This window comes from Sminthopsis crassicaudata, chromosome 1 (genome assembly GCF_048593235.1).
Source record: "Sminthopsis crassicaudata isolate SCR6 chromosome 1, ASM4859323v1, whole genome shotgun sequence".
NCBI lineage: Eukaryota > Metazoa > Chordata > Mammalia > Dasyuromorphia > Dasyuridae > Sminthopsis > Sminthopsis crassicaudata.
This window is the reverse complement of record NC_133617.1, coordinates 674,729,401-674,755,007: the sequence shown is the minus strand read 5'-3', so window position 1 is coordinate 674,755,007 and position 25,607 is coordinate 674,729,401. Positions and strand designations below refer to the sequence as shown.

Here is a 25,607-nt window from a genome sequence, read left to right as displayed (position 1 = left end):
AAACCCGCAGTTACCGTGGCTACGAGGGGGAGAGAGAGGGGCTTAGAAATACTGCAGATGAAAGGCGGGGGTGACAGGTGAGACACGGGGATGGCACAGCCCTTTCTTCTAGTTTAGAAGGGAAGGAAGAGGACGGGGTCCATCAGGCAGTGTCTTGGGCAACCCCGAGCCCTTTCGAATGGCTAGCCGCGGTCCATCGGCGCTGAGGTGGCGGGGACTGTAGTGGATGCGTGCGGGGCGGGCCCAGGCGGGTCCAGGCTCTATGGGTGGGGCTTGAGTCGGGCTCGAAGACTGCTTCTCAGGTAGCAGGTGAGGAAGTGGCCCGGCGCTGCTGGTTCCCTGCTCTGTCTGGGTTCGGGATGAGGAGCTGTGACCTGGCTTGGGGGTAGAAGGCTGGCGCAGTCATAACTTCCTCCGTGAGGACAAGAAGGCCCTCACGTCTCCTGGAACACCGCGGGGAAGGGACTAGTGGCGGCCGAGGAATCCCGGGGAAAAAACTCTTCTCTCCCCTCCCCCCACCCCGATCCTACGGGGACTCCCGGGTGGGCTCGAGGCTCCTACCCACCCACTCCAGGGAACTGCCCCGCCCCCCGGGAGGGTCCTGGGCCTTCCGGAGGCCCCGCCACCTCATCCCTCCCTGGGCTTTGACTCCCAGAATGGCAGAGCTGGAACCCACGATCCCCCCTCTTGTCTAATTGTCTATTCTCCTTCCCCACACCTAGCTAGGGAAACGGAGGCCTGGAGAACGGAAGTGAATCGCTCTCTTCCCACGCTGGGACTCTGAAAATACGGCTTCGGACGGGATCCCCAAAGTCCGTCAGAAGGAGTCCAGACAACCTCCGACGGATGAGTCCCGCCAGAATCAAATGTGCTCTCTTGGGCTCCTGCAGATAACGGCGTCTGATTGTCGCCTTCAGGAATTCTGCATCCTTCAGAACCGTTACCTGTAAACAGGTAAGTCACTTAGAGCTCTTAAAGAAACCGGACGGAGGGACCAGACGTCATTGTAGGTTGTGTATTCTCAGATTGTCCTGATAAGGTGTCCGTGTTGAAGGAAGGGGAAAGTATTGGTGAGTGCCATAGCTGAGATTTATCAGCGTCATGATGCTGAAATAGTATCTGGGTTCATGTCTTGGGCTGAAAGATCTGCACTACTTAAATTCTAAGGGCCTTCATTATAAAAGTGTGATTTTATCATGAAATTGCCGTTTTCCATGGCATATCCTAAATTATATTCTAAAGTTAAGGGTACAGAGCAGTGATTTAAAGCATTTCTTTAAATGTTTCATGTAAAATTGAAAAAAAAATACAGATTTGTTCAAGTTTTTTGGGAAACCATATCTTTCCTGACAAAGGAATTTTGTTTTGTAACAAATTTCACATGGTAGACACTCAGTAAAAGTTTACCAAATGAAACAAAATAGTTTTTTTCCCTTTTTAAAAATTTTCAGTAGTGTTTTATTTTTCCATATACGTGTAGATAATTTTCAATGTACATTTTTAAAAAAAACTTTGTGTTCTTCATTTTTCTCCCTTCTTCCCTTCCCCTCCCCAAAACAGCAAGCAATCTGATAGAAGAGGTTAAATATGTGCAATTCTTTTAAACATATTTCCATATTCCTTATATTAAACAAGAAAAATCAGATCAAAAGGGAAAAAACCTCAAGAAAGAAAAAAGAAACAAGCAAACAAAAAACAACAAAAAAAAAATGGAAAATACTATGCATTAAGTCGCATTCGGTCCCATAGTGCTCTCTCTGGATGTAGATGCAAATGGCTCTTTCCATCACAAGTCTATTGGATTTATTTTGAATCATTTAATTGTTGAAAAGAATCAAGTCCATTGCAGTTGATGATTACATAATCTTGTTGCTGTATACAATGTTCTCGACTTTGCTCACTTCACAGCATCAGTTCTTTTAAGTCTTTTCAGGCTTTTCTGAAATCAGCCTGCTTGTCATTTCTTATGGAAATGATATTTTATATTCCATTACATTCATATACCATAACTTATTCAGCCATTCCCCAACTGAGGGACATCCATTCACTTTCCAGTTCCTTCCCACCACAAAAATGGCTACTACCAACATTTTTGCACATGTGAGTCCTTTTCCCTTTTTTATGATCTCTAGCATATAGACTCAGTAGTGACACTGCTGGATCAAATTGTAAGTATAGAAATAAGCAGTACTTTAGCACCTTACTGTGTGCCAGGCAGGCAAGTAGGTAATAAAGTGGAAGGCCTGGAGTTAGGAAGATTTTTTTTCCTGAATTCAAATATAGCTTCATTTACTAGCTGTATGACCCAGGCAAGTCACTTAACCCTTTTTGTCTCAATTTCCCCATTATGAACAGAAAAGAAAATGACAAATCACTCCAGTACCATTCATATATATATATGAAGGATACATATATACAAATTAGGGCACATATACATGATAATGGAAATAGTTAAAAATGTAAAGGTACTAGAATTTAGAGGGCTTGGAGAAGACTTCCAGTAAAAGATGGAATTTTAGTTGGGAGTTAAAGGAAACCAGGAGCATCAATAAGCAGAACAGAAATGGGAGAGTGTTTTACATATGGAGGATAGCTGGAGAATATACTTGAGTTGAGAGATGAAGTATCTTATCCATGGACCAACCAGGAGCCCCAGTATCACTGGATCAAAGAGTATGCAGGGACTATGGTGTAAGAAGATTACAAAGGTAGGAGGGCAAAGATATGAAAGATTTTGAATGCCAAAAAGAGCACTTTGTATTTGCTCTTGGAGGTGATAGGGAACCACTGAAGTTTATTGAGTAAGGGAGTGACATAATCAGACCTGCACTTTAGGAAAATAATTTTAATGACTGGTAGAAGATATCTCTGTGGGGAGAGACCCACCAGCAAGCCAGCATAGTTATCAAGATGTGAGGTGATAAAAGACCAACACTAGAGTGATCTCAGTGTCAGACAAGAAAAGGGGACATACCTGTATGTGCCAAAATGTTTGTGGCAGCCCTTTTCATAGTGGCTAGAAGCTGGAAGATGAATGGATGTCCATCAATTGGAGAATGGTTGGGTAAACTATGGTATATGAATGTTATGGAATATTATTGTTCTATAAGAAATGACCAACAGGAGAAATACAGAGAGGCTTGGAGAGACTTACATCAACTGATGCTGAGTGAAACGAGCAGAACCAGAAGATCATTATACACTTCAACAATGATATTGTACGAGGATGTATGCTGATGGAAGTGGATTTCTTCAACATAGAGAAGAGCTAATCCAATTCCAATTGATTAATGATGGACAGAACCAGCTACATCCAGAAAAGGAACACTGGGAAATGAATGTAAACTGTTATTTTTACCTTCTGAATCCAATTCTTCCTGTGCAACAAAAAAATTCGGTTCTACACACATATATTGTATCTAAATTATACTGTAATATATTTAACATATATAAGACTGCTTACCATCTGGGGGAGGGGGTTGGGGGAGGAAGGGAAAAAATCTGAATAGAAGTAAGTGTAAGGGATAATGTTGTAAAAAATTACCCATGCATATGTACTATCAAAAAATGTTATAATTATAAAATAAAATAAAAAATTAAAAAAAAAAAAAAAAAAAAAAAAAAAAAAAAGAAAAGGGGACATATTTGAGAGATGCTGCAGAGTAAGATCCACAGGTCTTGGCAACAGTTTAGATGGGGTATTTGAGAGATGAAGACTTCTCTAAGTTGTGAGCCTGAGGAACTGAGATGATAGTGTTGATCTCTATCCTACAGTAATAGGGAAGGTAGGAGGGGAATGGGTTAGAGTTTAAGAGAAAGATAACAAATTTTGTTTTAAGACACACTTGAGTTTAAGATATCTACAAGACATCCAGTTTGACATGTGTGAAAGAGTTGGAGATCTGCTGAGAGATTGGGACAAGATAGGTAGATTTGAGAATCATCAGCAAAGAGGTAGTAATTAAATTCTTGGAAGCTGATGAGATCACCAAGTGAACTAGTATAGAGGGAGAAGAGAAGGTGGCATAGAAAGAACCCTGAAGGTTTCTGCAGTTGGGGGCCATGAACTGGAGGAGGATCCAGCAAAGGAGACAGAGAAGGCAGATGGGTGGAAGGAGAATGAGAGCAGAGAAGGGAGTATCAAGGAAGAGAGAGAATGATCAACAGTGTCAAAGACAGCAGAGAAATCAAGGTGAATGAGGACTGAGAAAAGGCCCCATTGGCCACTCTGAGATTATTGGTAACTTTGGAGAAAACAGCTTTGATGGAATGATAAAATCAGAAGCTAGATTGTAAAGGGCTTATCGAAAGAGGAAAGAAAAAAGTTGAGGAACCTGTTAATGACCTTTTTGAAGAGTTTAGCTACAAAAGACAAAAGAGATAGAACAGCAGCAGGGATTGAAGGAAAAAGTATTATGCACCTGTTAGGTGTTGTGGGCTTCACAAATATTTCATTGATTCATTCCCCTGAAAGCAACCCAAGGAGGGAGATGCTATTTTTATCCCTGTTTTACAGATGACTAAACCAAGGCAGATAAGGGTTAAGCAACTTTCCCAAGACCTACAGCCAGTAAACTGGATTTGAATTGAGGACTTCTTGACTCTAGGCCCAGGCTCCAGGTCATTACACTGCTAAAATAATATTCTTATTCTGACTCACCTGAAAAAAAAAAGGGGGGGGGGGAATTTCATATACTCATCCTCTCCCCTGCCTTTCTTCTTGGGCCTTTTGTGTAATTTTTTTTGTAAGTAGTCTAAGAATTGGTCATTTGATTGTTGAGGATAGGGCAGGGGGGATGAGTCGCAGATCCTTTAAAGGGCACACCTTCCCAGAATGATGTTTTAAAATACATAAAGTAAATTGCATAGGATTACAAAGGAAACCAATAATAATGAGTAGTTACCAATATTTTAAAAAAATAAACTCTGGACCCACTGAAATCTCTCTGTGGACCTCAAGTTTAAATGCTACTGTTGTTGAGGAAAGCACATCAAATTAGAGTCAGGAGACCTGAGTTTGAGTGAGTTCTGCCACTTATTGGTTTTGTGATTAGTCTAAGTTACTTGAATTCCTTGAGATTCAGTTTTCTTAACTATATAATGAGTACAATATTTGCATTTTCAGCTTCACTTTTTGTTGGAAAGTACTATATTAATATGAGTTATAAAAGAATAATTGCTAAACAAAGGAAAGCCAGAAGAGTAACAGATTTTTTTTTTTGCATTGCAAAACCATTTAAATACTAATGACCCATCCTAGTAATATGTATAGTGCAGCAGATAGTTATTTCTGTACTTTTGGATACATTTCCTATGACACAAAGTAATTCTTTAAGGGTAGGCTAATAGATAACGAGAAGTACTTTGTACCAAAATAGTTGTTACATTTCCAAAAATACTATCTTCAGCAGAAAATAATGATTTGTTTGCAACTTTTAGAGGGCATTTATTAATTCAGTAGTAAATTGCAAGGTCTTGCATTAGTTGCTGGGGATTGCAATATAAAAGAAACGTTTTGAGGGAATCAACATGGACAAATAAATATAAGCATTTGAATAGAGAGAATTCAGCAAGCACTAAGAGGATTCATAGTGGTATATTGGAGAATTTTTTTTTTTTAATTTTTCAAATGCATTGTTTTTTAGCTATCATTTCAGTTGCTCTTTATTTTCCACATTGAACACTGTTTAGTATCAAAGAAAAAAAAAAATTAAGCAAAACTACATCTGGCAATATATATAATATTCTATCCTTAGAGTCCACTTCTGTGCTATGAGGTTCGAAGAGAGCTGTTTCATTAACTCTTTTGGGGAATATTTGTAGATTTTTTTCTATTACTCAGTGTCTACCTTCTTCAGAGTGATCTTTTCATTCATATTGATTATTTCATTCTGCGTCATCTGTTTGTGCAAATCTTCCCATGTTTCTTTAAATTCTTCATATTAGGCATTTATCATAAAATATTATTGTACATTTATAGACTAAATGTCTTTCAGTCAACTCTTTCCTACTCTTCCTCCCAGTTTTCATTACTAGAAAGGGTTATACTCTGAATATCTTGAGTTATATTGGTCTTTTGTTCTTGTCTTTGACTTCCTAGAGAATGTTCCCACTAAGGGAGTTACTTGGTTAGAGTATAAATACTTTAGTCATTTTCTTTGAACAATTGCATAGAGATCTATGGAATAGTTGATCCACTTGATAGCTCTACCAATAGTCTCTCAGTTTGTCTTCTCATAAGCACCTTTAACCTTGACAATTTGGGGGATGGAGGGGCTGTGGCAGTATAATTTTTTCCATTTTACTTGATATGAGGTAATACCTGAGTTTTAATTTACATTTCTCATTAAAGATATGGTTGAGTGCACAAACTATATCTATCACATCCTTTATTACATCTCTAAAGAAAGCACGTAAGCAGTGCACCCATTAATTTGCAACTTCTTTATGTTGTTTTTTTCATTTTAGTTACAAGCATTTCAGTATAGGTGTGGCTCAATTTCTTTTAGGAAATTCACCAGTTGTTTGTGGGCCAAAGTTATTACATTTAATTGCAACAATTAAATTAAATGTTGATGGTTTAAAAACTGATTCTTAGCACTTCTCATCCCTTTTTGCACTTTGCCACTAATGGGCCTGAGGAACATTTTGAAATTTTATCTTCATGTGTTTCATGTGTCACCATTGCTTAAGATAGTGTCTAGTGGCTAACTTTATGATGCCGAACCTTTCTTTCTTAGGCTGATCCACAGAAAAACAGATGGAAGCTTTTACTAGGACCATACTCAGCATCACTGAAACTCAAAGTTGGATGGGACCTCAAAGGCCAACTAGGTTAACATGTATCTGAACAAGAATCTCCTACACAACTAGATAAAGTCTTTGCTTGAAAACATTATGTTGGGAGGAGTAGGGTCAGTAAAAGCCTTTCACCTTCTAAGGTAGTACATTCTACTCTGGGCTCAGTCTAATTACAAGGAAGATTTTAACTTAGAGTAATCCTAAATTTGCTTTCACTATCTTAGTTACATTCCAGCTTATTAGTTCCTTCCTAAACTCTGCTGAGTTTATTTCAGGATATCTCAGATGTTCTAATCAGGACCATTACCAATCTAGTCTTGGTCAATTATTCCTTTAGTTCAGCCTTACATTGCATTAGCTTTTACCTCTGCAACATCATACTATTGATACATCTGAGTTTGGAGTTCACTAAAATCCTCAGATCTTTTTAAAATGAACTGCAGTCTGATTGCTTCCCTTATCTTACATTTGGGTACAGTCAGCTTCACAGATAGGAGACTTTACATTTATATTTTATTTCATCATAAAGTATTTAACCCAATGTTGACATTGGTCAGGATCTTTCCATTGAAAGCTTGTGTTTTACTGGCATAGAATGTGTTATTATCTCCATGATTAAAGATTTAAGATAAGTGTAGAACTTTTGTGAATATTTCTATTTAAATAAAAGTTCATCCAAAATTTAAAAATCCTGATAGTGATGTGTACGTGGTCATTTTTGTAACAGAAATTACCATCCTATTTTAAGGTAGGTTTAGCATTCAATTGTATGCAGATTATTTGGGACTAAAGCAAAATAGTTAAATTATTGATCTATAGTAAACATGACGTATACATCTTTTTTTAAAAAAGTTTAATTTGCTGAATGTGTTTTTACCACAGTAACTTGTTTTACCAAATTTGTCATTAAGTTCAGTTTTTACCATGAATTGTTTTAAAAATACACTTTTATCACATTAGATGTATATGCTTTTTATGTCTCATTTTTAAAGTCTCATTAATTTTCACTGTGGTTTAATTTAAATCAGGATTTCCTAAGCCAAAAACATATTTATCTCCATCTCAGATAAATTTCTTAACCTTTCATAACTTGTAGCATGTTTCCATAGTTCATTTAGGAATTTCCTTAATTTTGGAACAATTCTGCTTCTTAATATACCAATATGTTTATTAGAATTCATCATTTCTCTCAGTAAGTAAAAGACTTCTAGGCCTATTGAAAGTGAAAAATCTGTTTTAACTTCATGATATCTGTCACATGTGTCCTCTCTTCTCCCCTGACACCCTGTCACCTCTCTGATGCAGGTCCTTGGCATCTTATGCCTGACAATTGCAGCAGCCTGCTGGTTTGGCTGTCTGCCACAAGTCTTTCCTATTGCACTCCATCTTCCAGTTGAGTAACTGTCCAAATGATTTTCCTAAAGTACAGATTTGATCCTATCACCCCTCTAGTTAATAAATCCCACTGATTCCTTATTATCTTAAAGATCAAATAACCCTTCTTGGCCTTCAAAGGCCCTCACAACCTACCTTCTCCCCTCACTCCACCCCCCACCTTTCTTCCATGATCCAGTGACACTTAAGTTCCTTGTTTCTCAATAATTCATTATTCCATTTCTTGGAATGCTCTTTCCCCTCTCATCTTTACCTCCTGGCTTCTTCAAGTCCCAGCTAAAGTTCCACCTTCTACAGGAAGCCTTTCCTAATATTGAATGGGAACCTGTGCATAAAAGCAAAAAATACACAAACTAGAAACTATATCTTCAGACATATAACAAGCTGATTCCAACAGTGACATACAGCATCAGGACTCATAAGGAGTTATTGAATCTTAAAAAAACTAGGTATTTAAAATAGGACTTTTTTTGATTTTACTTTCTTCCACCTCTATCACACCTTCTTTTACTCCCTCCATAACTTTTTGTTTGATTCTTAAATTGATATCCTTTCCTTTGATAGGTATTGTTTTTATCTTTTAGCACTCCAACAAAGCATAGACCATAATTACTGGTATAGCAGCTGATATTTAGTTGGATGAAAGTTTCCTGAAGATTCAGAGTACATACAATAGAATTGTACTTCAACACTAATATAAAATAGGGGAATTAGAATTTTAAGATAAATGTAATATAGTAGCAAAGAATAATGTGCATTACTTGATATTGAACCAATTTTTATTTTTTGGTTGACTTTACTATTGGAGCAGTACTTCAAGCTCATACTTGGGACATTGGATCACTTTTAGAAGTAGCATGTTTGGAATCTTTATTGCTAATCTTCATGGAAATGCCACCAGAAAATTTAACTGCTACAGCTAAGTGCACACAGTAACTTTAATTTTTTTCTCTTGCAGGTATTTAAAGTGACATTCCTTTAAGGTTGAAAGGAAAAATGTCATTCCGTAAAGGTACATGCTCTCTCCAAGTTGTAACTTTTTTGGAATTGGTTAAATAGCAAAGACGACATTTAACTCTTCTTTCTCTTTTTTGTTTTAGTTAACATCATCATCCTAGTCTTTGCTGTCACTCTCTTTTTACTAGTTTTGCATCATAACTTCCTTGGTCTGAGCGATTTGTTAAAAAGGGAGGTCTCAGGTACAGTGATCTTATTGGTCTTATAAAGTAAATGACAATTCTGCCTTGATATGGTGGGTTAAAAGAGAAGCTGTAGTTCAGTAATCTTTTTACTTCTAAATGGCAAATTACTTATACAGGAGAAAGGGGAGGGAAAAGTAAACTTTTATTATTGTAAAAGATCTTATAGACTTTGGGAGGGAAAGAGAGGAATGTTAACATCTCATAATGTGTGGAAAGTGCTTTGAAGATCTTAAAGCATCACGTATGCATTAATAAGCGTAGGATTATTCCTCAAATTTGATTTCCAGCACACTAGCTTACAGCATACAGACATCCCTCCAGCACAATTTTGATTAGCTTAACCAAGCTAATTTGACTTTCAGGTCTACTGAAATCATCATCCACATCCCTTTCCTTTTAGGCTTGGATGATTAGTGCTTTAGAATAGAAAGCCAGAGCAAAAAAAAAAAAAAAAAAAAAAAGTCCCCTGTAACAACTTGTAGAAAGAATTATGGCACTTTATTACCATTTCTTTTCCCTCTCCATTTCTTGGATTTTGTATATCTAGTGGTTATCTCTTTACCATTATGTCTTCTACAGATCCAAATCTTGTGGGATTTCAACCACTTGCCTTTGTGCCTAATGCTCCTGAAAGTTTGATCTTTAGGAGTGAAGAGATTCCAGTAGTCATTGCAGCATCTGAAGATAGACTTGGGGGCACAATTGCAGTGATGAATAGTATTTACCATAATACTCGCTCCAATGTGATTTTCTACATTGTTACTTTGAACGATACTGTGGATCATCTCAGGTAAGCTCCTGTTTCAGTTCTTAATACTGTCCTACAAAAGAAGAGGAATCGGGAAGACCTGGAAGGCCATACCACCTAATGCAACATACACAGGCATAAAACATTAGAGTCCTAAAGAAAAGCTTTTAGTAAAGAAAAAAACTTTAAAAAGCTCATCAGAATTTGAAAATGTTTTTTTAACTGTTTAAAGATAGCTATTTCCTGCTCTTTCCTCACTATAACACTGTGAATATCACAGTGCTAAGATATTACAAAACAAGGAAATGGAAGCTCAGACATGTGACCTGCCCATGGTGTTACAACTAGGATGGTAGCAGGAATCTCGCCCTTCACCCTTTTCTTTTGGCCTGGCTATGGGGGGGGCAAGTGGGCAAGTGACATGCCCAGAGTCACACATCTGATAACTGTCAAGTTTTTGAGGTCAGATTTGAACTCCAATCCCCTTTACTCAAGGGCTGGCTCCCAACCTTCACTGTTGACAATGCTATTTGGAGGGTCTTATAGTCCTATTCCTGCTGCCCCCAACCCAGCCCAGGAATAAATAAATACAGCTTTTAAACTGTTAAAATTGCATGTATTGAGTATCCAAAGTATACTATAAATTAGTCACAAATGTAGGAAAATACTTCTTTTAAGGACAGTAGATGCTTTTGCACTCAACTCTTTCCTGGGGCAGAATATATTTAGGAGGCAGTGTGGTGAAAATAGAGAGGAAAGAATTGTTCTATTTTCTTTCTGCTCCCATTACAATATTGTTTTTTTTTTACTATCTTTTTTACATTGCCTCAATTTCTCTGTACTCTTCTCAGAGCCACTCCTCACATTAAAAATAATCTTCAGTAAAACTGATCAGTACACAGAAAACATTTGCCACATGTAATGTTCCATACCCATGGGACCTCTACTCCCTACTTCCTGCCATCTCCACAAATAGGAAAAAACATCTTGTAGCTCTTCTTTGGGGCCAAATTGGTTCTCTGTAGTTTTATATGTTTTAAATTACTGTTTTTTCCACATATTGTCGTAGACATTGTCTACATTGTTTTCTTGCTCAGTTTACTTCACTTGACATCATTTCACTTTTTTAAAAAAATTTATTTTATATATATTTGCTTCTCTGCCTTCATATTTGTCTTTTCTCACAGTAATGGTCCATTACATATATGTGCCACATATTTAGCAACTAAGCTTTTTATTTTCAGATAAAGCTGAGCCCCTCATTTTAGAGGGAAGTGAGACCAAAAGAGGGGAAGCAACTTGACCAAAAATTCACTCAGAATTTTCCTTTGGGGCTTGTCATATTTCAGATTATAAGACTTTTATGTGTTTACTGGAACAATCTCAATTTCTAAAATGTAATAGCCAAACCCCAGATTCATGGCATTATAGATCTAAAGCTGGAAGGCCCCTTAGAGCCCAACTAGTTCAGTCTCCTCACTTTACTACTCACAGAGTAAGACTGGTCACTCAACATAGTCTATTATGTCAGGGCTTTAGATCATAAGAAGCAGTAGATAGGTAGTCAGAATGCAGTGAAATTTTTGGTACTAAGTTGCTAAAAGAATGAGACACATTTATCTGATTTTTTTTTTAATTGAAACAAGATCATTTACATACTAAGACTGACATGACACTTGGTGTTTTACCATGGTCAGATCCTGGCTCAATAGTGGCTCTCTGAAAAACATCAAATACAAAATTGTGGATTTTGACCCTCAACTTTTGGAAGGGAAAGTAAAGGTGGATCCTAAACAGGTGGACTCCGTGAAGCCAGTGAGTACTATCCATCATTTGTATCTAGGAGAAGTCTGAAACTGGTAACTTGTGGGGTTCACATGACAAAGGGGTGCTTGGAGCTTTTCGTGGCAGTACAAAATTAGTAGAGTTGTTAAAAAATTGGTTGTATATATTATATATACAATAAAAAAATTTTGTGACTGTGACATACACAACTTTAAGGGACCAGATCTAGACCACTGCAGGAAGATCCTTTAAAACATCTAGCCCTGCAAAACTAAAGCCTTCCATCTTTAAAGTCCCACGTAAATATGTTACAAGCCATTTACATTTACATTTCCTTCTTTTTTAACAGTTAACCTTTGCAAGATTCTATCTGCCTAACTTGGTTCCCAATGCAGAAAAAGCAATATATATGGATGATGATATAATCGTACAAGGTACCTTTTTTCCTCATGGTCTCAACTTTTTGTCCATCTCACCAAATTTCATTTTAAGTCATTAGGACTTTTAACTGTAATTTTTATTGAAACCTTGGTTCATTCAAGGCCTCTTGAGGCATTTTTTTTACTCTTCCAGGTGATATTCTTGCCCTTTATAATACACCGTTGAAGCCTGGGCATGCAGCTGCTTTTTCAGAAGATTGCGATTCAACTTCTGCGAAAGTTATCGTCCATGGAGCAGGGAATCAGGTGAATCACTTATCAAAACATAAGCTAAATAATTACTAAAGTTACTGTTCTGATATCCACACAATTTTAATTAATGACACCAATGTCAACAAAATGGCATTATTCTTAGTGCACTGGTAACAATGTCCCATTTTTTAATGTTTGCTGCTCTCTAGCCTGAGTTTTCCATCCTCCTTCCTACCTTCACTTCCACCACCACTCTAATTGCCTAGGGTGCCATTTCTTCTCTCTCATTACAGAATTTCATGTTATACTTTCTCAGAAAATTTTTCCATATTAATATGGAACTTGATTATACAATATTTCAACTTCATTATTCTGTCTAAAAATTAAACTGCATCATAATTCTGTTCACAGTATAATTATATTGGATTTTTGGACTATAAGAAAAAAAGGATTCGAAATCTTGCCATGAAAGCTAGCACCTGCTCTTTTAATCCTGGGGTTTTTGTTGCAAATTTAACAGAATGGAAACAACAAAACATTACTTATCAATTGGAAAAGTGGATGAAACTTAATGTAGAGTAAGTTTAATTATTAAAGTTATTAGCATTTAATTCAATATCTGGAGCTTATGGTACACCTCAATGGCTTTTTGTTTATTCCTCTAGAGAAGAATTATACAGTAGAACACTGGCAGGCAGCATTACAACACCTCCCTTGCTCATCGTGTTTTATAAACAACATTCAAATATTGACCCCATGTGGAACGTCCGACACCTTGGTAGGTAATCAAATTTTAAAATTTCTTTACTCATAAAACCAAGTATATATTATTAATAGTATATATGTTAATGTATATATGTACATGTATATTTTGTTTTGTTAATGGAAGGCTCTAGTGCCGGAAAGCGATATTCACCTCAGTTTGTCAAGGCTGCCAAACTACTTCACTGGAATGGACACTTTAAGCCCTGGGGAAGAACTGCTTCTTATGCTGACATTTGGGAAAAATGGTATATTCCAGACCCAACAGGAAAATTCAGCCTAATTCGAAGACATGGAGAAATTGCAAATGCGGAGTAAAATAGACCACCAGAGTGAAATTGAATATACACTACCAATATTTTCTCAGGAAATTCTGAAGAATAGTACTAGTTGGGAAAATGTCTTCCATAATGTTGATAATTTTTCTGTGTGCTACACAGGAAAATCAACAGACTCAAATACCATGAAGTTTCTTCTAAATTCTTTCAACTATAATATGAAAACTAATCTACACCTGCCTTACTTGAGGAAAAAAATATTTTAATTTTTATTGTTATTATATGGAGAGTATTTGACCAGAAGTGAGTGGTACACTTTCCCTAGGACTGTTGAGCCATCTTGCAGTTAGTTAAATGCTGCTGTTTTTGTTCTACTCATGTAACCTGTGGCTTTGTATGATACTTTTAACTTTGCATGAAACCCACTTTTGAAGCATGTTTACATTCTTTTAAGTTTTTAAAATATACTACAGTTATGGTTTCTTGTTTCTTTCAAAAAGTTATGCCTCCTAGTTTTGTTGACTTAGAGTTCCCCAATGCTGTCATAATTTAAAGAGTTTTTGATCTTATTCTGAAAATAAAATTTGAAAATACACTCATCTTCAAATTATCTATTCACTTCCATTAAAGACTAAATCTGTTAGGACCAAAAGTGTCCAAAAGTTCATAGAATACTGTTAATCCATACAAGTCATTTAACCTGAACCTCAATCTCTTTTTTGAATTGTAAAAATCAAGATGCAGCCTCAGGATATAAATAAGTCAATGGTGACAAAATACTTACTTTTATGTATTTTCATATCAGCTACCCATTTGTTCAAAAATTTTGTACATATTTACAAATAATAACTGCTGTACATGTTTCCTATACCAAAACCATTTTTGCTGCAGTATATACAGTCTTGTATGAAGATAACTCAGCGATCAATTAAAGGCAATTCAGCAACTTCATAAGAGGATTTCATTACACAAAATCGGTATTGAAATTGTAAGTATCATCTTCTTCCTCTATTATCTTATCCACACGAAGAGACTTTTCTTCTCTAGCACTTAAATTTTTACCTATTTATAAAGAAAAAGAAAAGCACTGTGAAAATATCTATCAAATCATAGCATTCTAAACTATAGATAAATATAACAATGAATTCTACAATTCGTTAACTCTAGACATACCTGAGTGGAGTTCTTCCTCCAATGGTACTTCTTCAAGTTTAAGTCTTTTGGTCTCTAACCTTATTTCCTGTGGGGAATACATTATATTCAGTTGATCTTTTGGAATGGAGTTTGAGATAGAAGCAAAGGTAGCTCCAAGTAAATAATCTTCCTCCCCCATTTCCCAAGCAATAAAGATTTGAATTTCATTACAATAAAACCATGGGACATGGCAGAATTATCCTTTAAAGTATCACCTGGTAAAATAAGATCCTCAAATGGACTGACTGTAGAAGGTTACTTTATTGAAAAAGTTAAGAGCTAAGGATAAGAAAAAGACTTAAAAAGACAATGAAGAGATAGCTACTCTATTAACATGCTTGTTTTTCTGAGAATCTTTAGAATGCAAAAGACAAAAACAAATGAAAAGGAGTTGCTACTGAGGATAAGTAGGAAAAAACAACATTGAGCTGTCTTTGATGCACTCAAATTACCAGGACCCAAATAAACTGCAAACTAAGATAGCAGAGTCAATCATGGAGAAAGGGAAGGAGAACCCACAGGGTGGTAAAGAAGAAATGTTATTTTCTTATGTAACATATTTAGGCGGATTTGAAAATGCAATAATAAGTCATGACTCAGTTACCATTTTGGAAGGTCCCTAGCAAGGTACCCCATGAAACTTTACTTAGTCCTGTGCTATTTGCCAACTTTTAAATTTATTGACTCAGTTATCTAAACTTCAGGTGACTCAAAGGCACAGCTAACATATTAGCCAAGAGTTCAGTTTAATAATAAACAACAAAAAGTTGAGTGGTAAAACTGTCCCAAAGTAAATGCCATCTTAGCTATGCAATTTGTACACATGTAGCCTAAAAGGGATTGCTTGTAGTAAAAATGTCTCCCCAGCCAATCCAAGTTCATGGACCCCGAGATATATCCAAAGACCCAATTAAAAACTCTCAAGCTAGAAGGATTCTGCTGATATTCTATGATCTTGTTCCCTCATTTTGCAAATGGAAGGGCTTACTAAAGGCTTTTATTTGGGTGTCCCAGTGCACAGAAAAATCTTTCCACATTAGCTACAGCTACAATCTTTTTCTTACATCCTGCTCTTGCTCCATACATGAAACAACAAAATTAGAAGTTCCCTCTTTTTTGGAATATTTCAAAGATGACATTGAAGCATCTTGAAGAGGGTTTCTACTGGTTGCTTAAAAACTAAAGGATTTCTAAAAGCAATCTTACATCATTTTCTTCATCCTCATCTTCCTCCTCCTCCTCCTCGTCGTCATCGTCGTCGTCGTCGTCGTCCTCTTCATACAGAAAATCCTCTTCATTCTCTTCCTGTCTCGGAAGTTCCTCAGGCACATCACTTTCCTCCGTTATGCCATTAGTCAGACCAGAGTACTGGAATAGAATGCTACTTGACAATCTGGGACACCTGATGGCTAGGAAAAGAAATCTAATGTATCCTTAACAGATAGATTAGCATGAAGTCCAAACAAAACAAGAGAAAGTAGGTCTTACTAACCTTTAATGGTACCCATGTTGTTTTTTTCTAGCTCCTCTAAATTAAAGCCCTGCTGCATAGTTTCTATAACACATTCAGTAAGATGCGTAGAGAGAGTCAATGATGTAGGAGCTTGACAATAATAACTCATTTTGGGACTAGTAGTAAAAAAAAAAAAAAAAAAAAAAAAAATTAATAGTTAATCCAATGCAACCCCAATATAAGTTTTTAACAGCTGAAATAAAGTCTTTACCCTGTCCAGTGAGACCAGAACAATTTAGCAGCTTCCTCCACTTTGGGGAGGCCGCCTTTCCGCACCATCCCTCTCTTCTGTGCAAGCAGAATCAAGAATTCTTGGGAATCTCGATAGTTTGGGATGTTGTATCGTAACATTAGCTGAAACAAGAAATATTCATCTGGTTCAGCATAAGTTTTGTTAAGAATTTTAAGGCATTGTAGTAACCAACTAAATATAACATAATTGTATAGTTATGCAAGACAAAAAGAAATGACTGAAGTAGAACTACCCTATCTGGTTACACAGGTCAATCCTGTTTTTCACTTCCATACAAATGAAGTCAAGAGCCTTTTCTGTGCCAGAAAAAAAAAAACCCAAAATTACTGAATACACCCTCATCCAGTAAACCAGAATTTCCAAACTTTTTTCCACTTGTGACCACTTTTCCCTTGAGAAATTTCTACATGACACCAGGTATATGGTATATAAAAGTTATACAAACATCTACTAATAATCATAATTTTGGGACCTTCATATTCAGTTACTAGACCCCAAATGAGATTACAAGTTACAATTTAAGAAGCTGGATAATAAACCAATGCCTATAATCACTCACTATCTTCAAGTGATTCCATGATTAGGTAGCTCTGGCTACAAAGACTGCATATCAATATAGAAGAGCTGGCTTCAAGAACTCCAAATAAAAATGGAAATTCATGAGGATACAAGAAAAACTTAAGACTTTATTACCTGCTGTTTATTGCAGTGTTCCACAATTGTAGTTACTGAATCTAACAGTTCTTTTTCTTCAATATTTGTGGGACTTCTCAAAGCAAGAGCAACTGCAGAGTTAGAAGGAGATGCAATAATGCTCGGACTATCTAACATCGTGATATTCTTGTCAATGTGGACAATTTGCATGTATCTAAAGAAAAATATCAATGAATAAAAATTTTAAAAACCTTGAAAGAATGACAAGGAGAAAGAAAATCTAAGCAAACATGAAGCTCAGGGTTGGATTGAACAAATTCAACATATAACATCAGATCCAGTCTCTCATCATATGCTTCATGTGTGGATGACATACGAAAACATGTTAAATATTTTCCATATAAAGAAATGAATCTTATTTATGGGGAAAACATGGCATATAATCAGAAAAACTGAAGAATAGTTATATAAAAAATTTGACATGTGAAATCTCCCTCTAACTGAAACCCTTCAAAAAAGAATAAATAGGGCTACCCACCCTTTTGGCCATTTAGTTCAAAAGAATACATGAAAAAATTTTCAATTTTTTCATGGAGTATCTCCAAGCTTGCTCACACTTTTTAGACACTTACTTTGTGAGACCCATGGCTGGTCCAGTATGACACACATATGCTTCTTTTAAACTATTAATTACACTGCTTTTGCCCACATTTGGGAAACCTTCAAATGGAAAGAGACATGTCATGTTTACTATGTAAACAATTGGAAATTCACATGGCATGGAAAACCTATCTGTACTTATATATAGAATAATTACACTGGCAAAAATTATCTTTTGAAGCATGAATTAAAATCCTGGATATTTTGATGGTAAGTTGGATAAGAGTCCTGCTCAGAGTGAAATCAGAGTTGGATCTCATATCTTCACTTTTAATAGTAAGATCATTTCTATCTTCATTTCTCACTCAATGATCAGGACAGATACTCATTAACCCAAATATTCTAACAGTATCTCTTAAACTTCTAAAGGGCAGCAGTACCTTTTTTGGTCACAAAGAACTAAAAATAAATTCGATGTCTTTAGATTAGGGAAAATAAAGGTTTAAATTGTTACATAATAGAACATTACTGGCTCTAAGATATGAGCTTTACATGATGTGAATGAAGCAAATAAAATGAGAAAACAAGATACATAATGATTGCAACAATGTCAATGGGAAAAACCTGCAAAATAGTCAAAATGGAACATGCTGCAAAATTACAAAGAAAATAAAGACTCCCATCCCAGCTCCTTTGTAGAGGTGAGGGGTACAGACTAGTATACTGAAAACTGTATTGACTGTTTTTTGCTAACTCTTAAAATAAATTTGCTGTATACAAAAAAGGATAATAAAGATACCAATGAAAATACACTTTAAAAATGTGGCAGACTAAATTGACTTCAATTATTATGGGTTCTTTTGAGATATTTAAAAAAAAGATTCCCCCCCCCCAAACTAAATAAGTTACTTGACACTAGTAATTCATATCCCCATTATGTATACTGCTTTTCACATGTTTCCCTCTCCTCCCAGTCAGGCTTTTTTTTTTTTTTTAAAGCAATATTTTGGTTCATTTCCACAGAAAACTTGCTAGTTATGATTACATAAACTCACCAATCACACCAACTCGAATGGCTTTGTTTTGTGTCTGGCAAAAGTCATTGAGGATTGTCAAAAGGCTCTTTCCACCCAAGCATATGCCATGCCTGCTGAGGTCCAGTTTCTTCTTCCCTGGCTTCAAGTTCAAACAAGTTAATTACCTTCTTGAGCTCTCAAACTCTATAGTATAGAATGGTTAACATTCTAGGCAAGAAAAATAAAATACTATAGCAAAAAAGAGCCACCTAATTATATGTGGACAGAATATTAGACCTAGGGCTAGGCAGACTTATATACAAAGCCCGATTCTTGCTAGCCATATGACCCTGGCCAAGTCAAACTCTGCCTGAGTTCCTTCAATGGGAATAATAGCACCGATCTACTGACCCCCCCCAAACCAGAATCAAAAAAGATAATTTGTCTCTTGTATCCTCAGTGCTCAGGAGGAGTAGGTACTTAAGTGCTTAGCATATACAGGGGTCTGCCACACAGAAGGCATTTTACCATTTTTTTCTCTAACACACAATACATTACATACACTGCTCTTCCCACCTCAAAATAGAACAATGCTCAATTGAAATTGTTGTGGTTCTTTCCCAAGTATGCCAATCTGGTCCCTCTCCCTGTTTGTGTGAATGTTTAATGACATACTACTTTAGGATTCCTTTTAGAGTGACTATTGTTTTTCTACAATAGACCTATCTCCAAGCCTATACCTAGATGTGGACAATATTATCATGAATAAGGTTAAGTATATATATAGCTGGTTTCAAAAGACTGACAGTTTTTTTCCTCTTAACTTTAATTTTTTTGGTTGAAATCAGAGTTGGATCTTATAATCTTCACAATTTCATCAAGTTATCAGTGTTCATCACATTTCAACCCAAACAACTAGGCATAGAACTAAAGATCTTGTTAATAACACAAAACGGGTAACCCTTACCAGCCTTATCTTCTCCTTTCCAAACGTTGAGGCTCTAAAAACAATAGTTGGGAGTTCTTTCTTCAAGTAATCTACCCATTTTGCCAAATTTTCTTTTGGTACTAAATCTGGAAGTAGTAAGAAAATTTACATGGTAAAATTTGGCAACCATCAAATAAGATACATGTTTGCTATAAGATTTACACTCACTTAGATTCTGGCCTTGGCATCATCTTTAGATAAAGATTTTATCTCTTCTCCTAAAAGTAACTTAAGACCTGTGTCCCAGGTTAATTTGGGTTCCAAGCATCAGATCCCTGATGGCTACTGGTATTCCTAAGAAATATTTTGATTTATCCAAGCTCTTGGTTTGAAGTGTCAACAAAGAGAATTCACATACCTTCAACAATCATTTATTGATGTCTCCTAAAATGCAATTTTCTAGGTGATAAGGTTCAAATAGACACAGCCATCTTTATTCAGGGAGATAATCTCTTAGGGGAGGGGGGCCGGGAAGGGGAGGAGGAATCAGGTTAACATATATTAAAGTACAAAGTTTTGTAAGCATCAGTATATCAATCACTAAACACTGTTGTGGTGTTGAGTGATATCATCTGTGGCAACTAGAAAAAACAAACATTTGCCTAGGCTGAGGTCAGAGTTGGATCTTACAGTCTTCAATGTATTTCAGACTGATCAGGTGTTTTCCTCATACCTCATTATCTAATAGATATAAAAGTAACTTTTAATGAGCAAATTTAATGGTTTACCTGTTTTATTCAAGACAAGTAATAATTTTTTGTTTCCTCCAGTCTGTGTAATAACTTGTTCCACCTGAGGACATCTACATCCTAAAGGATCTCTGGCATCCAAAACTTCCAGCAAAACATCTGAGGCCTCAATCACCTACAGGAACAAAGACCAAATATTTGAGGGTAGTATGTCTAAGTATGCTTTTTATCAGAATCACCCCAAGTTCCTTTATGGCCCTAGTCACCTTTCTTCAGTTGTTCTAATTTGCCAAGTGTTCTGATTGAAAGGAACCAGAACACAGAACCAAATATCACAGACATCAATTAAATGGAGAGTACAGCCAGATTTTTCTATTCAATACAGCTAAAAATCACAATTTTTTTTTGACTGCTACATTAAACTTCTAAAGTATACAAAGTTTGTAGGCTATTTCAATTCAATAAATGGGTTCTAAGAAATTAGCCATATCTTTAGGAATGGAGAGCTGCTATCCTAACCTCCTCTCTAAATTACAACAGCTCTTTCAGTTTTCTCAATTTTCCATCTCTTACTAACTTGACTTTCCATTTAAGATAACTCTAGTTTGGTAGGTCACGAATTTAGTCCTACTTTAAAAAATTTGGATATTCCATTACAGACAAACTCTTTTCCACATAAGAGAAGCCAGCACAAATCTTTTTAAATCTCAGTAAAAGCAGCAGTTACTGAATTAGGAAAATCTAGAAACAGGATGATCTCAGGTACAGAAGTGATTTTTTTCCTGATCTAAAGTGACTGTAAAGAACAAAAATTACAGAACTACTTACATAGTGGAATAAATTAGAAAGGAGAAATTTAAATTTCTTTTACTGAACCCGTAATAAAGGTCAAGAGGAACTATAAGCCCCATTTTATGAATCATGCATAAGAAAACAAAATGAATCTGTAGTCTTTAAAGCCCAGATTGAATCAAAATCCCCTTTTAGTTACACAAATGTTTAAATCCCACGAATATTTAAAAGTCACTCTCTACATCATGATTAGGAAAGCAAACGGCAACTAGTGGAAATACCTTTTGAAGTTCTCTACAAAATGATTTTTTTGAACCTTGCTTGACTGTCCTACATGATAGCTTTGCCTTTCTTCCCACAAATTCCTAAATGACAAAGGAAAAAAAAAAAAAAGACAAAAATCAGAATTTGGAAGAACTGGACAGGGAATAAAATGAAAAGGTTAATCATTTTTATTCTTGCATGTTGACACTATAACATCCCAGTGAACCCTGTATGAAGTTAACCTTTATGTACCTTTTATTATTTCAATCAATATGGTATGTCATCAGTGCAAGCAGTCTTTCTTTCAGTTCAAAAGTCCACCTTTCTCTGCATCTTAAGAGATTATTTCCCCCATTTTCCTTTAGCTCCTCTGCTAAAGCCTTCTAAGTTCTACATTGCTCAACTATCAGTACGGGACTATTTAGTTCTTGCTCTTGCTAACAAATCCATATCTTTCTCAATTATGAATTTCTTGATGGGTACTCATGTCACTTCTGGTATACAAGATGACTAAAAATGGTACAGCCTATTTGCCTTCACCATATATTCACTGCCTTCGAGGCTATACTTATAAACAAGCATTTACTAAACTTTTATTACATTCCAGGTATCAAGACTAAAGAAGGTTGGAGGAATTTCAGTTCTTTGGATGCTGACGTGTTAAATTTTTGCAACCATAAATCATTATTAAGAGAATACTAACAATCTAAAAGGCGTTTTTAGGATTGTTGTATAATTTGCTAAATGTAATATATGGCCCACTTCCTTTTGATTCTGGATCTACCTTATTGTCCATAAATGTTTCTAAATAATAAAACCACAACATTTATCTAGTGCCTCATGGTTGGCAAAGTGCTCACTTTTCATGCAATCTCATTTGATCCTAACAATGATGTGGTAAATGCTGTTAACCTTCATTTTACAGATAAGAGAAACTAAGGTTCAGAGAAATGACATAAATTGGCTTAAGTGGGGTATTAGCCTAGGTTTTTCTAACTGTGTGTCCAGCACTTCATCTATGACATTTCTAGATTGATATAAATTTATCAAAACTTGCCGGCAGTGGAAAAAACAAAACAAAACAAAAAAAAAAATCACTGATTCAGCTACCCAATGTATATCATAGTCCAGAAAGTACAGATATTTTCTATCAGAATTGTTGGGCTAACTTCTTTTTATCAATTGTGGAGCTTATCAAGGAAACCTTATATTGTTCTGACGCTTGATCAGGAATAAAAAAAACATCATCTGAGGCACCTTACCATTTAGTGCAGGAGCTCTTAACTGGGTGGTTCACAGACAATCTCCAAGGAAGTTCATGGATAGAGTCCAAGGGTTCACAAATATTGATACCTTGTCCAGTCAATTTTCTTTTTAGTAGACTTATGTTTTCTTAACCTTTTACTATATGAAATCAAATACCTAATGTCTTCTAAACTTTCTTTGAGGACAGTCCACATTACCTATAGCATTAATCCATAGACCTAAAGAAAGGCTCTCAGAATCAAGCCCTACATTTTACAGCTGAGGAATCTGAGGTCCCAAGTGTTAGTATTATCTCCCCTTCATTTAAATACACTTTTTATTAATTGGATGAAAAGGGCTTAAGAAAGTTACAAGTGCAAAATGTGAAAATGTATGAATTATATATTGTACGTGGTCATCTTTATTTTCAATGTTGTGATTTCAATTAAGAAAGCATTAGACATTAGTTATGTGCAAAACATCATACCAGAATCGGTAAGGAGAAAAGACAAAAACAAGTCTGTCTTCAAATTCTACTTGAAGGGGAAATTTATCTTTTAAAGAGAGAAATTGTGTACCTACCACAGAAGCCTAATGAATGCTATCGGCCTGGATGGGGACACCATGTTCCTCTTATAAATGAGGAACCCAAACTGGATCAATTTCCATTTCCCACCCCTATGCCTTTGCTCATGCCATCTTTTCATCTATAATATGATCAACTTTAAGTCCCCTTCCTCCTGATCTTTCAAAGCTCTTCTCTTCCCTCAAAAATAAAGCCAATCCTACCTTTTTGGGTGGTTCTGTCTTTGATGAAACAATATCTTCATCATGGTTCTGCTTCTGTTCTTGTTCCTTATGTTTGTTAAGTTTCTGCTTCTGCTTTAGTTCTTCAAGCTATTAACTCAGACCAAAAACAAAGTTTTAGGATCATTAATTATATTCTTACCTTGTTTTAAAAAAGAAATGTCTAATCTTCATAAGAATGTCTAAATGAAGCTTCTCAAAGGTGAGCAAAAGCTTGCCTCTTTCTGACCCGAATCTTACCTGCTGTTTTCTTTGTTCAGCTTCCCGGAGAAGTGCCTCTTTGAAGGGTGCACTATTTGGCACACCAGGATCTTTCTTTAGCTTTTTTCGACCACGTTTCTTGGCCTCCTTCCTCACTTTTCGGTAATGCTCCCGCACCTATTTTAATAAAGTCATTTAGACTGGTTTATAGGTTGCTATGGCTATGTCTATTCAACAAAAATAATTTTAAAAAATATCACTAAGCTCCAAGTTATATTCCAAACACAACTGGACTTTGACGGTATTACCAACTCTTACTATGGCAACAAACAAGGTTAAAAGTGGCTGTAGACTGTAAAAGCCTTCTAATATCTAGCTTCCACATATCAAGACTTAGTCAGAAAAGTCAATGCACACACTTTAACCAAGTTTCTTTATCACAAGGGTTAAGGAATCCCTCCTCTCCTCTCCCCTGCCCCCATTCCAAGAGAAGAGTATTTGATAATAGCAGAAATTTATGCTTGCAGATTTTCTTTATACAAGCTCATTAGCTGCTCATAGCTGTTGTAAATGGTTTAAGTTCATCCTAAATACATCCCCAAAAGTTTATGCAGAGACGCACCTTTTTCTGGATTTTAAACCGCTTATGACATGTCATGCGCTTACTTGCTTTTTTTAATTCTAGGAACAAAAAAATAATTCAAAATGAGGTCAGAACTAGGGGGTCAAAGGTCCGCTCCCTCTTCTTTTATACCTTACAGGTACCAGGAACAAACTCACCTATCATAACTAAAAAATGTAAAACACCTATCCTTCCATAAATCCATAAAACAACTCTCATATGGCTATAATCAAATCACTAGGGAAAAGTTTAAAGCATTCATTTATGATTTTAAGATATACATTTTTCATCAGGGAGACCCTAACCCCAGCCAAAGTGGATTAATTTCCTTTTCCCATCCCTATGCAGTTGTTCACGCTGTCCTTCAAACATCGATAATACATCTCCTCCTCCCGAACCTTCAGAGCCCTTCAATCTTCATTAAGCCATTTTCCATCCTAACGAAAAATAGCGCTCTATTCTAGTCGTTCTCATTTATTTTCATTCTGCCGATTTGATTTACCTTACTGGTGTTCTGGGGGCTATTTCTGCATACAGGCAGCACTGGAAAAGAACATTAGTCAGGGATTACGGGGTATGGGCCTGCTAAGTGCCCACATTCCAAATCCCTTAATCTCAGATGGTCCTTCTCCTTTTACTGCTGGAAAACTAATTGTTAAAGAGTACAAATCCCCCATAGCCCCCGGCCCACACTTCACACAGGCGGCTGAAGACAAATTCGCTCCTAAGGCTGCACCAGGGACGTGCCCCCCCTCCCACGCTACCTCCCCCCGGCCCGGGCCTGAAGCCACGGCCAGAGCTTAAGCGCAAGGCAGCACTTGCGGTCCCCTCCGTGTCCAAAGCTTCACACTGAGAAAACCGAGAATCGGAATTCGAGCCCAGGCTTAGCCGGCTTCCCGCTCCTGGGCTGCCAACCTCCGAGGCCGGAAACCGCCCGAGCCCCGTGCTCTGCTCAGTTCACTCCCCATATCCCCGGCTCCGGAGGAACAAATACAGAGTAGGCGAAGGAGGCCAGTTATACACGAAAGAAGAACGCCCAGAAACTCCCGCCACCCCGAGAATAAAAACTCACTAGGCCGCTTCATAGTGGCGGAGGAGAAAGCAGCTCTCACGTCCGGCCGACTCGGACGCCACGTGCAGACTGAAGCGCAGAGCCGTCACGACGT

General features: G+C 36.6%; 2 protein-coding genes and 3 non-coding genes across 8 annotated transcripts; 1 reads left to right on the top strand and 4 right to left on the bottom strand.

The window, feature by feature from the left end:
- The first annotated feature begins 188 nt into the window (after positions 1-188).
- Positions 189-20,713, top strand: GLT8D1 (glycosyltransferase 8 domain containing 1). Of its 3 annotated transcripts, XM_074283509.1 has the most exons (11): positions 189-309; positions 723-954; positions 9,155-9,208; positions 9,297-9,395; positions 9,978-10,188; positions 11,844-11,961; positions 12,281-12,365; positions 12,505-12,617; positions 12,975-13,141; positions 13,229-13,341; positions 13,453-14,198. In XM_074283509.1, exons 3-11 carry the CDS (start codon positions 9,193-9,195, stop codon positions 13,641-13,643), a joined length of 1,113 nt encoding a protein of 370 aa, XP_074139610.1. In that variant the 5' UTR covers positions 189-309; positions 723-954; positions 9,155-9,192; the 3' UTR covers positions 13,644-14,198. The 3 variants fall into 3 exon arrangements, with proteins under 3 accessions (XP_074139610.1, XP_074139612.1, XP_074139611.1); XM_074283511.1 differs by lacking the exons at positions 189-309; positions 13,453-14,198 and adding an exon at positions 20,592-20,713; XM_074283510.1 differs by lacking the exon at positions 189-309 and having other exon boundaries at positions 13,229-13,345; positions 13,460-14,198.
- Positions 14,370-25,607, bottom strand: GNL3 (G protein nucleolar 3). 2 transcript variants are annotated; one of them, XM_074283506.1, is made up of 15 exons: positions 25,514-25,607; positions 24,442-24,500; positions 23,859-23,996; positions 23,601-23,708; positions 21,584-21,667; positions 20,550-20,685; positions 19,801-19,907; positions 18,873-18,993; positions 17,850-17,937; positions 17,257-17,431; positions 16,522-16,664; positions 16,290-16,426; positions 16,004-16,206; positions 14,777-14,843; positions 14,370-14,665 (listed from the first exon to the last, which is right to left on the bottom strand). In XM_074283506.1, the coding sequence occupies exons 1-15, from the start codon at positions 25,524-25,526 to the stop codon at positions 14,568-14,570; spliced, it is 1,677 nt and encodes a 558-aa protein (XP_074139607.1). In that variant the 5' UTR covers positions 25,527-25,607; the 3' UTR covers positions 14,370-14,567. The 2 variants fall into 2 exon arrangements, with proteins under 2 accessions (XP_074139607.1, XP_074139608.1); XM_074283507.1 differs by lacking the exon at positions 25,514-25,607 and adding an exon at positions 24,944-24,962.
- Positions 17,505-17,581, bottom strand: LOC141552384 (small nucleolar RNA SNORD69). Its single transcript, XR_012485179.1, has one exon. It is a non-coding gene; the product is annotated as a small nucleolar RNA SNORD69 (small nucleolar RNA).
- Positions 19,666-19,745, bottom strand: LOC141552404 (small nucleolar RNA SNORD19B). The gene has a single exon (XR_012485193.1). It is a non-coding gene; the product is annotated as a small nucleolar RNA SNORD19B (small nucleolar RNA).
- On the bottom strand, positions 20,422-20,497 carry LOC141552382 (small nucleolar RNA SNORD19). The gene has a single exon (XR_012485177.1). It is a non-coding gene; the product is annotated as a small nucleolar RNA SNORD19 (small nucleolar RNA).